The sequence below is a fragment of the Ammospiza caudacuta genome, chromosome 8 (assembly GCF_027887145.1).
Source record: "Ammospiza caudacuta isolate bAmmCau1 chromosome 8, bAmmCau1.pri, whole genome shotgun sequence".
In the NCBI taxonomy this organism is placed as follows: domain Eukaryota; kingdom Metazoa; phylum Chordata; class Aves; order Passeriformes; family Passerellidae; genus Ammospiza; species Ammospiza caudacuta.
Window position 1 is genome coordinate 35,034,454 of NC_080600.1, and position 17,345 is coordinate 35,051,798.

The following is a 17,345-nucleotide window of genomic DNA, read 5'->3' on the forward strand; positions in this document are numbered from 1 at the left end:
TGAACTTATACTGCTTAACCACTGGCTAACACTCGCTCTCCCTCCCTTACCCTTTCAAATGAAGTCATGATGCAAAGTAAAATTACCACTTCCATCATTCTTTGCTAGAGATGCTTCCACAACCGTGGAAGGTTGCAATGGCTCTTTACTTCAGACCAACTTTTCAGCTAGCTGAGAAGTTTTCAACCAAGTGCTCAGGACTTTCTCTTGCAAAGGTTTGTTTTCAAACAAACTTTTTGTGCTGTGTATTTTACCCTTGTGGCCAAATATGGGACACTAAAATAGCAGATACATGAAGTTTTCGCCCCTCATTCCACTGAACATTCATTTAAGAAATGGACACATAAATGTATCTAAAAATTATAAGCATCCAGCTAGGATGAAGCCTAAGTCTCATCAGATACTCTGCTGAATGACTCATGGGGATGCCTTTGTTTCTTGGTGGGCAACTTATTTCTCTGTTATTTCCTAATGAACTGTCCCAAGTGACAGCTTGTTTCTGTGTGCAGAAAAGCTCAGTCACTTAGAAACAACTGGAGTGTTGGTATTTTACTTCATCCTCTGCTATTTTACTGCATGGAATAATGTAAAATATTAAAACAAACACAGTAACACAAAACCAGGGCTGGAAAGACATTCCAACCCACATGGAAACCAAATGGTGCCCATTCTTACTAAACCTGAAAGTCAAGGTGGCAAGTTGTAGTGCCTATTCACAGTGTGGGAATCTTAAAATAATAAAAAAAAATAAAGTAATAGATTTTAAAAATGGGGGGTGGCATGGAGTCCAAACTGCCCCAAAACATGGTGTTGAAGGGAAGCTCCTAAATCTAAAACATATACACAGCTATATGTATTGCAAAAAGGAGGAAAAACCCGTTCAGAAGAAACACACATGGTATTTTTATATTTTCTTTATTAGTTGTCCTCAGTAGCCTTAGAGAAACGGTTCAACTTACTAAAAATCATGTCTGTGTGACATACCACCACACAGGTAATCAGCAGGTTATTTAGGCACTGCAGAGTATCTTTATGATACAATTTAAACCTATATTGGATGCAATTGAAAGAATACAGTTTTATAGTTGAAAAAGTGATTTTAAGATTGTAGTTAAGTTTAAGCACAATGGCAGGCACAGAACCAGGAGCCCGCTGTCAGATATGGACACAGACACTGTTACTTCCCACAGCTCCAACACAGCTCTCAGCATTCAGCACTTCTGCAGAGCTGAGCATCCATGTACCCACTTGTACATGATCCATGGCTAATTTCACATGCAAAACTCAAATCACTAAGGCAATTTCTACCGTGAAAAGAAGCAAAAGTCCATAACCTTATCACAGCTAACACTGTCATAGCTGCATACAAATTTTAGATTAGATTACATATTTGCATACAAATTTGCATACAAATTTTAGATTTAGATTAGATTAGGTTACATGATGCCTGCCATGCTGGCAGACATCATAAAGCAAAACTAAGAAAAGTGTTTCATCTAATAAAAGTAGTAGATCTAAGGGGTTTTGGAAATCAGACTGGAGAGTTGTGGGGAAAAGGGCCAATTAGATTTGCTAGTAAAGCAAGATACACAAAGTGCAAACAGTACTGATACTACACTCCCAAGAGCCAAATTTTGTAAAGGCTACATATATAGGAAGTAAATGATTTGTGCAAAGAACATATATTGTTTGATGAGAAAAGATTACTTTTCTTAGCTAATTGTGAAATACAAGCAATTTAGGTAGGTAGTTAAACAAAGCAACTTCCCTCAGAGCTTGAATAGCACATTAACTGCTGTATGTTTGTTTAGTCATTGCACTTAAGAGTTGATAGATTTTCTTATTCAATTCCTTTTGCTTTCAATTCTGATCGAACACGCTGCAGATAAGAAGGATCTGGGTAACCAAACCTAGGAGAAGAAGAGAAGAATTGTTTGGGCTATTTCTGTAATGAAGCACTTGACAATTCTACAAAACCATCTCATCAAAGTCTTTTCAGAAATCTCTTCCCAAATTTTATGCAGTTCTTGCCCTAGAGAGGAAACAGACCCATATTGCCAGTCACAGAAACGATACAGACAGCATAAAGCTACAAACTTAAGGAGCTGCTACATTTTGTTGTCCAAATTGATACTAAGAACTTGATTTTCAAAGCTGCCTGGGGTCTCCCTTCAAAATGATAGGGTGTTTGGGTATATATCTTTTAAAAAGAAAATCAGACCTGAAGCATATCCAAGTGAGCCTTCAAATCAGAAAGACAATGGCACCTCTGGACTTGAAGCAGTGCAACACCAGAACTGCATATGAAGCAAGTGATAAGCAAGAGAGAGGACTTGCACAGAGTGAAGGGTAAAGAAAAACTGGTATTTTTTGCTCTTTTAATGATCCTAGCCCAGTCAGGAGGATCTAGACATGAGCCTTTAGAGCTTGCAAGACACCACCTACCCCTTACAGGCTGCAACATGTTTGAAAGGACTGGTCCAAGATTCCCTCTTGTCTCTGCTGCAGGCAGCTCACACTCTGTCCTGGTGATTGCTCCTTTCATTTAAGTGCAGCAAATCCTCAAGAAATACTGGATAGGGCAGTCATCTACCCACTCAGAAAATCCTCTGACAGCTTGAATGGCCAAAATGGGGTAACCCTTTTCATGGCTGGGGCTGGCACTGTGTCCTGTGCTCTGACCCACCAAGTGCTGCACAACTCTTGGCTCCTAGCATCTAAAAGGACATGACCATATCTGCACTACAATCTCATTTCCTGCTGTTAGCTCTGTTAAGCAGAATTTCAAATCACATTTTATAACATGATGAGTGCCATCTTTACCAGGATCATAAAGGACCAGCACCTCCTGGTGCAGAACAGCAGGTAACAGGAGAGGCATACATCAGGAATCCAACCTTAGGTGTCATCAAAAGCTTGTTGTCCTGTAGGTTCTAATCAAAGCAGTTGTTAACTAAGTACCTTACAAATTCATTGGTGAATGAGTAGTCTGAGGGGCAGCAGAACACTAAGCTCATCCTTGTTCCAACTGTCCAAATAGGGGAAGGTGGTTAACATCTGGATCCATAGGGCATTCCACAATCACTCTGTTAGTGACAAAATCTGAAAGCTCTAAATGTGGAAGATATTCAAGGCAGTCTTCCTGACACATCTGAGTAACAACAGTATTGCATAAAGACAAGACTACTTACTGGGTAGGTCCTCCATCAATGGCAGTTTTGTGGTGAATATCATTCCATGTGATAACATTTTGTGCACCAGTAGTATGTGACTGCCCCACTGTGAAAATCAATTTCTGCTGAAAGGCCCTTCTGAGGAGCTGCAGAATTTCTCGCCCTTCCTCATTGTCAGGTAAATACGCTTTTCGGTGAGCTGGCCCATAACGCTGCCCTGGGTTTGGGTGGCTGCTCTGTTTTGTAGAAAAACAAAACAAACCCACACTGTATGTCATAAATCATTCAGAAGGAGATAGCATGACTGATAACTAATTCTGAGTTTTTTCTTTTTAGATACTTTATTTCATACAAATGTCATTCACACTTTCTTGTCATCACTCATGCACCCATTGCTAGTTTTAAATTTGTTTTTCCCTCTTTTCTCTCCCAAATGCATGGTGCTGCACCTGTGACTTTTTTAATTTACTCCATTCTCAGTCCTAGTCACAAATCCAGGCAAATAACATAAGGAGATATCTCACCTGGAAAGCTCTCACCAAACCAGCCCACTATTCATTTTTGTCCATTAGTGTCCACAGCAAAGAGAACATCCCAGAAATTCTCACTACACTTTGCCTATGTGATATCACTGCATAGATTTCAGTTCACTTACTCCCACTGTACAAATTAAAGACAGGCATCTCTGTCCTGCTGCATATAAAATGGAGGCTGATCATCTGACTATTTTATTCCTACTGTATTTACTTAATCATGCCCAAAAATATTGAATTAAACACTTGCAGATTTGTACAAAATAAAGAAATGTCCTCCCTGAACATGCATTCAAGTAATGGGAAAAAATTAATTTTGTATTCAATATTGGTTTTGTTGTGGGAAAAATATCTTTAAGAAATATTTAAGCATACTTACAGTTTGAATACCACCACTCATAACATAGTCAATTTCAATGGTGCCACAGCTGGGATAACCAGGAAGAGACGAACTGATTGTTTTAGTTGACATTGTTCCCTCTGGCTGGTTTCCTGTCAGGACTCCACAGACAGTATTACAAACTGGACAAGCTTGTTTATAACCCATGGCTCTGTCAATGCAAGTTTTGCAAAATGCATGTTTGCACTTTTTTAATATTTCTTTATTTTCAATTTTGTCCCTACAAATTGGACATTCATCATCTTCTTTTTCTTCTGTCTTTGCCTGAGTCTGTCCTTCAGAAGAAAGGTTATTCTTTTGCCTAACACTGGACTTCTTAGATGCTCCTGTAGCTTCTTGAGAGCTGAGGTCAGAGGACAGTGGTGCTCTATTTCTAGTTTGTGTCCCTTCAGTGTTAAGAAGGGACTTCATGTACTTTTCAGCAACTTCATTCTTCTGAAGTTTTACATTAAGATCTTCAAATTTCTTAGCATTAGGCAGCACACTTAAAGTTTTCTTCTGATCTTCTGAAAGATTCACGTTGATGCCTTTTTCTCTTAACATTGCAGAGGCACTCTGAAATGCACTGATAAAACTTTCAGTAGCATGTGATGACATATCAGAAGTTTCAGATTTAGGCCTAAATATTATGGCCTTCTGGCCATATGACTTCTCTTTTATTTCTACCAGTGTATCAAATTTGCCATTTATGTTTTCAATTTCTTTGCTTAGTATGGTTTCCAACATTTTAAACACCAAAGCATCAACTTCAATTCCATCCCTGTATTTGTACCATTGAGATGATATTTTCATATTCTTTTCAGCTTGGTTGTTCTCACCTTCCCCTGCTAGAAATATTTGGGCAGCTAAAATCTCAGTCCTTGGACCTCGGAGTAGCAACTGATTCCCTTCCTCTTTAGCAAGAAGATTTCTAAACTTTTTATTTAATTTTACTATTGTCTCTTCTAATGTGTCAATCTTAGTTATGGGAACTTTTTCCTGTGTCAGATCTTTTGTAGCTTCCTGGAAAGTTCTGATAAAAGAATCACTAGCTGCTTGTAACAATGCAGGACTTTGATTGGAAGAAATATATATGAATGTGTTATGCTCATCGTGACCTTTACTTCTTATACATGCTCCAAACCTTTCGTGTAGTTCTTTGATTTCCTCTTTGTGGGTATGAATAAAATATTCATAGAGAGCTGTCACAACTGTAAACTCAACTGTTTCCTCAGTATTCAGGCCATTTTCGTCTTTCAAACCATTCTTACATTCAGAATGTGAAAAATCCTGGTTTGGGTCTTTGCCTGCAAGGATATCTTCAAAGTAGTGATAAGCTTTTTCAATATCTGTAAAATCTCCTGTCAATTTCTCAGAGCCATCCACACCAGGGCTTCCTTCTCTCTTTAAGTTTGGACACATAATGGTAATTTTCTCCCTTTGGTCTTCAGTGAACATACTGGTATTCAAAGTAGCAGATACTGTAAGAAATATCTACAGAAAAGACAAGAACACATCAACATTAGTTTTGTCTAAGGTTCTCTGCTTGCTACTTCTGTATTTTCAGCAGGGAGAAGCTCTGTCCATGCCAGTAGTGCCAGATTACTACAAACAAGTTTGCACACAGTATTTCTTTTATGTCACATACACTAACAGTACAAACAGGCAAATAGCACAAATCTGCTTCTAAGTCAGGAGCAAAAATGAAATGCCCTAATGTCACCAGCACTGCAGGAGGAAAGACAGTAACTCTGCTATTTAGGCTGAGACTGAGACCCAAAATAATGTCTATCCCCTTAGAGCGAGGTTACACAGACACAACATGTTTTAATATGACTTGTAAGTTATATTTCATTGTTCTTATTAATATTAGACTCTCTAGTTTTCACTCACTATCTTTCTTTAAAATTTTCCCAGAAGTCATGCTTTAGTAACTCCAAGAGTTAGGGCAGAAAACAGGATTCTGAAAAATAATAATGAACACATTCCCTTCTGTACTTCACACAGACAGCAGGATAGGGAAATCTGCAGTATAGATGCCAGGTAAACACTATGTTAATACATGCTATACTTCAAAAGCTACACCTGTGTTACCAAGCAAAACAGGCTAAAGCCCTCTGAGCCAGAAATCAGTGTCTTGGTAGAGCCACATCCACACCACGTTGCCCTATCCCATATCACTAAACACAGCTGATCTTTCCTGTGTAACTTTTAGTTCAAAGTGTCTGAAATCATGTTTGCGGTGCTACATCGCATCACAGCAGACTTTTTTAATGCTGAAGAGATGGAGATAATTAGGTAATTTCAACAAGGTGCAAACCATGTTGAAAGAGTAGGTGGAAAGCTGGAAAGAGTAGGTGAAAGGTAGGTGGAAGAGTAGGTGCAGGTGGAAAGGACCCAAATCTCAGACAATTATTCTACCTTTTGAGAGCAGCCCTTGGTGCATACTACCCCTGAAATCTGCCAAGTGGTGCTTTGGGGAATAGTGGCTGGCACCTGCCAGAGTCAGGCTGGAAACCATGCTGCCTGTAAACATGTGTAGATTGACCTCTGCTCCGGCACTCAAATATCACTCTTGGCGCCCGTTTCATTATCTAAGATCACATAATTGACTTTTTTTTGGCACAAAATATTTAAGTGCAACATAAAGAACTAATGGAACTACAAGCAGGGCAGGTTGTGACATTGCTGTTCCTGATGCACCTTTTTGGTAAGGTCTTCCTTTGCTGTGGCCCCATAGGCACCGCTGTCCCGCTGCTGCTGCTGCTGGGGCAGGGGCGGGCCGGCAGTGCCTTTGCTGTGGCTGGCAGAGGTGTGCGCTGTAACCCGGCTCTTGCCCGGGGCCCCTTCTCCCGGCAGGATGACTATCTCGCAGCATCTTGCATCCAATTCCAAGGTGTGCTTTGAGCGGGATTCCACACGCTTCCTATCTGTGGTAATTTCAGAATGACAGAATCACAGAACTGTTATGGCAGGAAGGAACCTCTGGAGATCATCCCACCCAACTCCAGGAGCAAGGCAGGGTCATCTGGAACGTGTCGAGAGACAGAGACGCCACGACCCTCCTGGCTAGCCTGTCCTACTGCTCTGCCGCTCTCGATGTAAAGAAATTCTTCCTCATGTTAAGGTGAAATTTCTTGTGTTTTAGTTTAAGCCCTCTGCTCCTTGTCCTGTGGCTGACTACCACCGAAAAGTCTGGCACGCCCTTAGGATATTTATATGCATTAATGAGACCCTTTCTGAATTTGGACAAAGGCAGATAGGGCTGATAAAGTTACCTGCAAACGTGAGGGTCACCAGCGGCCCCAGAGCCGCCCAGCCCAGGGACACTAAATGGTGCCTGGCAGCCATTTCCAGTCCACTCACAGCCGCCCCCAAGCCCGGCCCGTACCTTGCTCCTTAGAGAAGTCCACCCAGTAGGTGCCGGCCTCGGGGCCCGGGCTCACGCTGCACTCGCCGCCCCCCGACCGCTTTCCCGACTGGAAGTATTTCAGGAGCTTGTTGATCGCCTTGTCGGCGGTGGCGGGCGCAGGGCTCACCCGCACCAGCAGCGGCGCGGCCGCCATCATCCCACACCGCCCCGCCGCCCGCTTTCGCTTTCGCTTGCCGCTCCGCCGCCCGCTTTCGCTTTCGCTTGCCGCTCCGCCCGCAGCTCCGAGCGCTGCGGATCCGCCCTGAGCGAGATGGGGGTCGTCCAGGTAGAGGAGCGGGGCAGGGGGACAGGGGCCCGGGGCGGCGGCTGCCTCAGGGCTCCGGGGGCGGCGGGAGCTCCCGGCGGGGCTGAGGGGAACGCAGCAGTCCCGTCCTGTGGCCCGGCACTCCGGAATGGCTCCGCCCGGCCTCTCACCCTGAGTCAGCCGGAGCTGCAGGAATCTGGGGGTAACTTCACCCACAGAGCTCCCGCAGCTCCCAGCAGCGCTTTAAACACTAGAAAACTTCGTATAGATGTTTGAAAACTGGTGCTGGTTTGATATGCAACAGAATCTCTCTTGTAGGAAGGCAGCTCACGTACTTTATTGCTTGTAACATTTACTTTCTCTTTTCCTTTTTTTCTCTTTTTGTTACAATAGAGTTACGTTTCAGATTTCCTCAGAGGGAAGCCCGCTTTAGGTAAGCCTCTCGTTTTGCCATCTGTGGAGTGTGTACTTTTATGTAAGTTGAAAACTGACAGCTACTGCCAGCAAACTGGAAAACAAAAGCCAAAAGCAACCTGAAATTCATAATTAATGTGAAATAGACACGGTTGTGAATCAACATTATTATTAATTACTTCAACAGGACTTTCTTGCATTTCTCTTTTAAAAGCAAGAGCTCAGAAGTCTTTTAATGAGTCAGCATGTATACTTTATAAGTGCAAAACGTCTGACTTTTTACAAGCAGGTAGTATACCCCGGAGGAAAGTTCAACTAAACTCACACAAATTCATTTAAACTAATTAACATAACTGCTGTAGTATGGTACTGCTGACATCCGCCAGGAGAGGGCTCTATAGCCATAGTAATACTGTAAAAACTGTTCCTTAAAATGTGCTTTTAAAAGCCTTTCTGAGTTCATACGAAGTTCCATACAAAGAAGGAATTTGCTTGTGGGCTTTAAGTGCAGACTAATAGACTCACAGAATTAAAACTCAGTATATGATTTCTGTGGCACAGTTAAATGAACCTCCTTGGATTCTCTAAACCTATGAAAAGGGGAGAGAAAAGATTAGAGTGTGTAAAAAAATATTGTTTAGCAATGACAGTAGGATAAAATTGAGAGCTATAAACCACACTCCTAGATAAAAATAAATGTTTTGATAGTAATACCTTCTATTTCACTTTATATTCTGTGTCCTAGGGTCAAACATCATAATGGATGAGGTCAATTTGATGATGCCCATCAGTAAAGATGCCTATGAAGCTCTTAAGAGAAGAGAAAACTGTCTAAATAATCTCGTTTCCAAAAGGTTTGCTTGTACATTGGCCTTCAGAAAAGCAGCAAAAAGCACTGGTGAAGTATACAGGAAAAAAGTAAAGTCGGGCATTGACGTTTGTGTTTATAAGGATGATCTCACGAGACACAAGGTCGATGCTGTGGTGAATGCAGCCAATGGGTATCTTGAACATGCAGCAGGTCTTGCTCTTGCCCTTGTGAAAGCTGGAGGGCCAGAAATAGAAAAGGAAAGCAAGCTTTATGTTCATAGCTATGGAGAAGTCAAAGTTGGTGACATAGCAGTTACAGGTGGAGGGAAGCTTCCTTGTAAGAAAATTATTCATGCAGTTGGTCCAAGGTGGGATATTCGTGAAAAGGAAAGATGTTGTCATCTACTTCACAATGCTATTTTGAATGTTCTGCGTTATGTTAGTGCTCCAGGAAGAGATTTAAAGTCTGTGGCTATCCCAGCAGTGAGTTCAGGTATTTATGCCTTCCCAATTGATTTGTGTTCTAAAGTGATTGTAATGGCTGTAAAGGAATTTGTTGAGACAAATCTACCAGGCTGTCTCAGGGAAATCCGCCTGGTGAACATTGAGGAGTCTACAGTGGCAGCAATAAAGAAGGCCTGTGAAGAGTTTCTGGGTGATACCAGTTCACTTGAAGACACTGTGCCAGCTGCACTAAGCTCACCTCACCTCGTGCATCAAAACATTCGCATGCGCATCATAGAACAGCACCCCAAAGATCTGAAGGTGAGTCTGTCCTGTCATTTGTGCAACATGGTGCTGCCTCTAAGTCTTTGCAGGATTTGGAGCCCAGGAGTTCAGAACACATTTTGTATCAGTTCACTAAATGGTTTTATTCTCAGTTTGACGAGAATTTACACATGGTAATTAAATCATAGTAGCAAGGAGTTGGTTTTTGTCTAAATGGGTGTTGAACTTTGAAATGTTCTTATTTTGTTATTGTATACGTGCTGTTATAACAGGAAGCAGCTAAAGACTGAAGGATTTAATAATTCATCTCTGTTAAGGTTTATCTTCTAATTATGTAGGAGTTCACATTTTATAATGTACTCCATAGAAGTAGTCTCTTATTTCCTGCCTTGCTTTTTTTCCTATAATTTATGTTCTTGTAACTCCATTACTGGAATTATTCAGCAAATACTGAAACAGCAGAAAATAACTTACACAGATGATGTGCACCTTACCTTTAAATAGAGCATTACTTGAATTGTTTAACTTTTTAGCTAGAAAATCTGATGCAAAATAGATGACCTCAGTCATAGGAATTCAACAGAGCTCTCTTAGACTGCAAGGTACATCACAGGAATGGCATTTACTTTTAGCAAATACTATATCTTAAAAATAAATACATTTTTATTTTAAAGAAGTGTCATAATTTAAAAGGAAGTTTGGTTTTTTGGTGTAAGAACAAAGGATTGCAAAGGTGATCTTGCAGGGAATTTTATTAACCAATTCTACAGCACTGAAAGATGCACATGCCCTCAGGACCATGAAGAAAACATGTTCTTGTGTCTTTAGATAATATTCAACAGTTAAGGTTAGAACAATTACTGCTGTTATCAACATTCTGTAAACAAGTTTTTTGTAGTTTTGATATTTTAAATACAGGGCACCTACTATGGGAATCTGCTTTTTCCATTGGAAACAATTTGTATTGGAAACAATCACAGCTTTGCAGTTCCCTTATGTGTACTGCCACTGCGATTTGGTGATGTGTCCTTGCTACCCTAAGGCTGGGATGACAGCCACATCCATAGTTCTCTCCTGCTGATAACTGGCACGTGGGTCACTTAGATAGTGAGAGTAATAATTCTGTTCAGTGCACTCTTGATGACTGGAACAGCTTTGTGCACACTGTTGGTATCTGAACTGCCACTGCAAAGTGCATACTTTGATGTGTTCCAGTGCTCTAGTAGTAAGTAGTAGGAAAATTCAAGCAGCTGATCTGTGGCAGTCAGGCATCTGTACAGGAATTGTGCTTAGAAAAAATGCTCTCTATAATAGCAAGGCTTGCAAATAGTCAGTTTGTAGTACACTGAAATTTGCACTCTTTCCTTGCAGAATACAGCTATTATTAACCTCATGAATGCCAGGGATGGGCTTTCCTCTCAATCTTCAAGACTGCTGGAAAAAGAGGATCCAGCTTTTCTGAAGGAAGTTCATCATCATCTTCGACATCAGACACGTTTTAAGGAGCCCCTGATAATGGGAAGCCATCAGCTGCTCTCTACCTTTGTCCTGCATGTGCTATTGCAGTACCAGCACCCGGTGCTACAGCTTGAGGTGATGATCACTTACTTTGGATCTCAGTGGATTTTCATGTTGGGTGATGTGAGGACTGAAAGACTTTGTTTTTCCTGCAGGAATTGAAGGATGCAGTGACAAGATGCCTGGGTCACTTTCAGGAATATTCATGTCCCTCAGTGTCTTTTCCAATAAATTGGTCACCAAAGCTGCCTGTTGACACAGTGGCAGACACCATGATTGAAGCAGTTTTAAATTTTGCCAGGGTATATCCTAAGAAGAAGAGAGAAGTGCAGTTTGTCATTTGCCCAGGTGACCGTGCTGCCTATGAGGTAACCAATTTGTTGTTAACTACCCATAAGGAAGTCAGAAAACTCTAAAAGTATTCCATAGATGACTAAAAATGAGGATAGTCTGTTCTGTACTAACAACGATTGTGAGCAGCAGGTCCCTTTGTGAAACTATTACTCTCATTAACAGATACTCAGTCTTTGTAAATACTTGCTTTCTCCTCACTAAACTAGAAGTCTGCAGCCTGTAGTCTGATAAAAAGGGGAGAGAGCTTTAAAATTCTCATGTCTGTCAGTGAATGTATAAGAAAGAGTCTACTCTTAACTCATTAAGGAACAAGCATTCCTCCTCAGGAAATATTTACAGTCGGTTTTGGTTTTTTGTATGGAGCTCTGAAGGCAAAACACTATCAACATATATGAGCTAACATAATAGAAGCTTTTCAAATGGACAGGGAGGAGAATAGTCTGGATTTTAAAACTGAGTAAAGATGCATCAGCATTAAAATGCAAGTAATGAACACCTTTATCTTATGTGGTAGCATGACATGGGCCACAACCACAAGGAGCTAGTAAAGGTGCCACTCAGTGTGTAAGGTGTGTTACCTTAGGAGATGCAGAACAGGAATGCATTTGATATTGTCAAGAATAACATTTTGGGAAAAGCTGACAAAGGCCAGTTTTAACAATTTCAGAATCAGGGGTGGGGGTGTAAACTGCTTGTCTAACAGTGTTTTGAAGATATTAATTGCATATTTCATTAGAAATTGCAAACTGCTCCTAAACTTTTGTCTTTCAAGGTTGTCCTGAGAAAATTTTATTCAGCAAAATACAAACTGGAAAACAGCAGTGATCCTTTGGGTAAGTAATAAACAAAAAGGGCATTTCATGTAAATGAGTACTCCCAATTTGAGAATCTGTAATCACAGAATTCCCTTTAAAATAGGGAACTTAGTATTTACATATGTGTCTTGGGGAGAGGAGGAAGCAAAAACTCATGAGCACTTTGTGTTTTTACATTTATAGGAATGGAACTGGGCAGACCCTTTTAAGACTTAAAACCCATTGTCATTGCCTAATTTGTTGGAAGCAATTTAGTGAAAGGCAGATAAATTTTCCATGTGTGTGTGTGTATCCTGGAAACCTTACCTCTTCATAGCTAATCTCTTTTTTGAGCATACCAGAAGAGTAGTGTGTTTCTTGCACTGTACAGCTGGGATTACAAGAAGGAATTTGTGTCAGCCCTTGAAAGCTTCTCTCTCTTTCAATGCACTTGTATTAAAAAATATATATATATCTTCCAGGGACAGAGTCAGTCAGTCAGACTGCAAAAGAGCCTGCAAGCAGTGAACCTGTGATTGAACTTAGAGGGTGCACACCCACAGCACTGGGAGCAGCAGAATCGTGGCTCCAAGAAATAATGAAAATTCAGGAGGGTTCCCATGCTGTTATTAAAAACAACTACATTTTTTGCTTTGGAAAAGAGGAGTTTGCAGAACTCTCTCGACACCAGCCTTCCAGTGTATGTGTGTCAGAAGAAGTGAGAGATGGACAAGCAAAACTGGAATTTCAGGGCCCTCCTGATGTTTTGATTGATACAGTGCTCACAGCTGAAGAATTACTGCTTCGTATGCAAGAGAAGGCTATGGCTGAACAAGAGAAACTGCTCTACTCAATGTGTATGTAAAGTAAATAGTGCCTAATCACTAATTAAGTAAATAAGTGCCTAAACAAGGTTAAGTATGAAGCAAGATATCTCTGTATTGCTGAGAGGGGACAGAGATACATTCAGTTCACACACACATACTGAGTATTGCTTTAATTACTGATATCCCTGTACTTTCACCGTGTGAGCCCCTGGAAGACCATTTGTTAGCTGTGGTCTCTCACTTGGCAGCATTCCCAGTAGGGCACAGTTTATACAGGGGCTGGCCATGATGGATATCCAGCTGTAGTGGAGCTCCCTCCAGGATACCTTCACCCTAAAGCCAGGCCACTGGAGATTTACAAACTTTGCACTTCATTAACACACACCTTTGCTGAGCTCTTGCTGGCTACAGCTGGACCTCTGTGTCAGGGCTCAGCAGTGGACTTGTTCTGCAGAGCTGTCATGAACAATTGATAGAACTAATGGCATTACAGAAAGCTACTGAGTGATCAGTTTTAATTTGTGTTTTGATAATCATTTAAGATAGATACCTTTATTTGAAAGCTCAGCTGTGAAGAGGTGTCATGGAGATCATAAATTGCTTTTCTTTAGTTTCTTCTCTCCTGGTTTCTTTATAATACATGCAGAAAACCAGAATACATTTACATACATTTTTGTATGTATCTGCTTGTCCCTCTCAATATTAGCCTCTGACATTACTTCAGAGAACATTTAACATTCTTTGTTCCTAATTAAACCACCAGCTAAAGTAGTGGATCTGCCTCCCTTGCCTTTGCTTCAGGCATTACGGTGTATGAAAATTTTGCTCCCTTATTCTTATCCAGGCCAAGCAGAAGCAGGCCAGCTTTCAGGAGACTTTCACATGTCAAGTACCACTGAGTACATCCCGATTTCACCGGTAGACTGCCACCTCCAGGAGTTTAAAGACAGACAGAAAGAGTTTGAAAAAGCTGGACTTCATGTTCTCAGGGTAAGGAGAATATTCATGGAGAAACTCTATCTCAGCTCATATATTTGAACTAACATATTTCATATAAGCATAAAAAATTACCTATTTTAATGCCTTGCTTTTAAAAGTTAAGATCAAATCAACCTCATCCTTAAAATAGATCCAGTCTTTAATCTGAATTAATAGTATTTTAAATGTAATGCAAATAGTCACTCAAAAAAATGATTAAATTCTGAGAACTCTTTTTAATTGTACTGTATGTTCTCCCTCATACTTCATGCTTCAAATGCCCCTCTATAGAATTCTAGAGAAATGAGATTGGTAGGGTAAATTAAGTACAGTGTTCCAGGACACTAATTCAGTGTCTGTTTTCTTTTTGTGAGCTCGACACTAAAAATGTGCCAGAGTTCTGATGTGATTATGTGTTAAAGCTGGAATCATTCTTGGGTATCACTGCTTTACTGAACAGGAGGTGGACCTAATCTCTTCAGCACAACTCAAGTACACCAGGAAATATTCCCAGTGATTTCAGTGGGGGAGGCATGGGCTAGTGGTATGATTCTTTTCTTTGGATCAGTTGCACACTTCAGATACTTTGTCCACTTTGTGGTCAATGCTTATAGGCTAAAGCAAAGGCTAAAGCATTGAAGAACACAGCCTTAATAAAAGCACTTATGGATTTCATAATTAGTCTCCATCTGCTTATGCTAAGCTGTTATTTATCTTACAGATTGAAAAGATACATAATCCACTCCTATCTGCTGCATTCCAACAAATGAAAAAAAAAGTAGATGGTAGCTCCAAAGCAACTCAAAAGTTGTACCAGAATGTTCCTCCTGAGTTCTGTGGCTCAGTTTGCCAAACTGGATTTCACAGGATGTATTCTCCACCAGAAGGTAACAACTTCCTTTGGCATCTATAATCAAAATGAACAGCGACTGAATACTAAACTCAGATTAAAATTAGAAAAAATGGCATTCCTCAGTAAGAACTGTTTTTACTTGTATTTAGATTTGTATGAGCTTACTTTGTTATATATAGTAAGGTTTCCTGATACTGTAGAGCCAGCAAGGCTCTAGGAAGATAAGCCTGAATTCAAGCCTAGCCCAAACACTAGACAGAATTATTAGTGTGCACGTGATTCCATGTCCAAGTATTATTTTGTTGTGTCACTGTAAAGAAAGTCAGTGTCCTTATGTAACTGCTGCAAACATGCACTCAGCAGCTTGGTGCTCTAAAGCATGTTCAAGGTGCTCTAAAGCATCTTCAAGGGCATCACAGAACACTGTGGCTGGAAGGGGCTTCTGAGGGTCATGCAGCCCGGGCCCCCGCTCAGATCAGGTGTGGTCAGAGACAGCAGCTGATTTCACTGCTTGAGCTTCCATTTGGAGTAAAGTACACTTGGAGGAAAGTTGTGAATCCATGAAATATTGTAGCAGACAGATGCTTTCATAAAGGGAAAGAGTAAGCATTCAGTGCTTCATCCTGCAGTAAGTGAAGTGTGTGGTATTTTGCATTGCAGAATTCTCAATTGCAGAATTGAGATTTCAAGCAATAAACTGTTCAGAAAGTGGAGATTTGCCTTTCTTTGTCTGTGTAATGTACATGCACATTTCCAAACTTTAAAAGCAGTAAGATGATGGTCTAATTTCTTTGCACTTTTCCACTTGATACATTTTTCATATAAATCTCAGAGCTTTTTTTTTGTAGTTTACATTATCAAGATCTTGCTACCTTTTATTGTTCATCAGAGCCCCTTGTACATGATGACTGAAGTGTGAGTCATGTATTTATTTTATATAAATCCTTTACACCTTGATGATTCAATCACTGCATTGAGAGATAAATCTGAACAGTTAGCAGTTAACTGGAATGGCCATCAGCTGTCATTGCTCATGGTTTCAGTGGGAGGTCAGTGCAAGCATCAGAGGCACTCCATGAAAATTAACTTCCAAAAGGATGGCACACATGGAGCAGTCACATCACTTGTAACTCAGAATCAAGCAGCAGTCTCTTGGAACTACCACCCTGAAAGAACCAACTGCTAAGTGCTTTCTCTTCTGAAAATTTTTCTTTCTCTTTCCAGAACAAAAATATGGAGCTGGCATCTACTTTACAAAGAACCTGAGGCACCTGACCAAGGATAAAGCTACATGGGAAATGGATTCTAAAATGTATGTGTTTGAGGCTGATGTAGTAATTGGCAAATACACTACAGGCCAGCCATCTTGTATTATGCCACCAGCCCTGAGTGGGAATGCCTTTCCATTATATGACAGTTTAGTAGATAATTTCCACTATCCTGAGACCTTTGTCATTTTCAATGGTTTTGCAGCCCTTCCACAGTATTTGCTGACTTGTTCCCCACTGTAGCTCCTGGAGGAAACAAGCAGGATCCTCAGTGGGAACAGAGCAGAACTGTAGCTGTGCTGAAGACCCTCTGAGAACAAAGTCTAGCACTTACAATTAAGAGGATGCTCTGCTTAGTAGTGTGCTATGGTCAGAGTACTTCCTGAAAAGCTCTCTGAAATATTTGTTACAAAAGAGTAAGTTAACATCTTAAAGAGATTAGGACAAAATTACCTGTGAATGGAAGCAGAAGGGAAAGCATTCCAAAGTCCAGTGTAACATTTAACATTAGCATTTAACATACCTGATCATTTATTTTATTCCTTAACGTGATCTCAGCTTGCGACTGATATTTGTGTAGGCTCTCATTCTTCCACTGCATTTTCTTAATCTGACACATTGCATATATATCAGAGAAACACAAGAAATCTTGGTTGTGCCTTTTGAGCCTTAAGTTTTCTTTTGACTTAAGATAGGAGAATGCAGCAGATGAGAGCTGTTTTCTGCTTAGGGACATGCTATTTATATACAGCTATGACAAACATGAGGCAATACTTCATGATTTCTTACAATGACTGCTGTACATTTTTTATTAGTTACTTCAAGCACTGTAGATGCACATATTCAAAATAAAAAGTATGAATGTCACTATCTGTAACTTGTATTTTTCTGTAGTCTTAAGAATGTGATTTGTACTGTACATGAGCTTCAGATTTCTCAGCAGCATTCAATCTCTTTGAAAGGTTACAAAATAGTAGAGAACTGGTTCAAGCTACAGCTTGAAATTATTTTTCAATTAATCTACCTTTATCAACATCT

General features: G+C 40.4%; 2 protein-coding genes across 2 annotated transcripts; one reads left to right on the forward strand and one right to left on the reverse strand.

The window, feature by feature from the left end:
- Nucleotides 1-927: 927 nt before the first annotated feature.
- DTX3L (deltex E3 ubiquitin ligase 3L) lies at nt 928-7,682 on the reverse strand. Its single transcript, XM_058809591.1, has 5 exons — nt 7,477-7,682; nt 6,789-7,015; nt 4,086-5,579; nt 3,192-3,409; nt 928-1,910 (listed from the first exon to the last, which is right to left on the reverse strand). The coding sequence occupies exons 1-5, from the start codon at nt 7,652-7,654 to the stop codon at nt 1,841-1,843; spliced, it is 2,187 nt and encodes a 728-aa protein (XP_058665574.1). The 5' UTR covers nt 7,655-7,682; the 3' UTR covers nt 928-1,840.
- A 26-nt stretch (nt 7,683-7,708) lies between these two features.
- On the forward strand, nt 7,709-17,174 carry PARP9 (poly(ADP-ribose) polymerase family member 9). Its single transcript, XM_058809590.1, has 10 exons — nt 7,709-7,783; nt 8,156-8,195; nt 8,922-9,751; nt 11,087-11,308; nt 11,389-11,601; nt 12,360-12,420; nt 12,864-13,238; nt 14,053-14,198; nt 14,908-15,073; nt 16,264-17,174. The coding sequence occupies exons 1-10, from the start codon at nt 7,769-7,771 to the stop codon at nt 16,548-16,550; spliced, it is 2,355 nt and encodes a 784-aa protein (XP_058665573.1). The 5' UTR covers nt 7,709-7,768; the 3' UTR covers nt 16,551-17,174.
- Nucleotides 17,175-17,345: the final 171 nt, after the last annotated feature.

Bases quoted from the DNA above. Each gene is read 5' to 3' on its own strand.
- DTX3L (XM_058809591.1), bottom strand. From the start codon at position 7,654: ATGATGGCGGCCGCGCCGCTGCTGGTGCGGGTGAGCCCTGCGCCCGCC. The intron at 5,580-6,788 runs GTGCATCAGGAA...TCTTTTCTGTAG, and splicing joins AGGAAGACCTTACCAAAAAG to ATATTTCTTACAGTATCTGC. The intron at 1,911-3,191 runs GTAAGTAGTCTT...TTCTTCTCCTAG, and splicing joins ATTGATGGAGGACCTACCCA to GTTTGGTTACCCAGATCCTT.
- PARP9 (XM_058809590.1), top strand. The intron at 11,602-12,359 runs GTAACCAATTTG...TTGTCTTTCAAG, and splicing joins GTGACCGTGCTGCCTATGAG to GTTGTCCTGAGAAAATTTTA. The intron at 13,239-14,052 runs GTATGTAAAGTA...ATTCTTATCCAG, and splicing joins GAAACTGCTCTACTCAATGT to GCCAAGCAGAAGCAGGCCAG.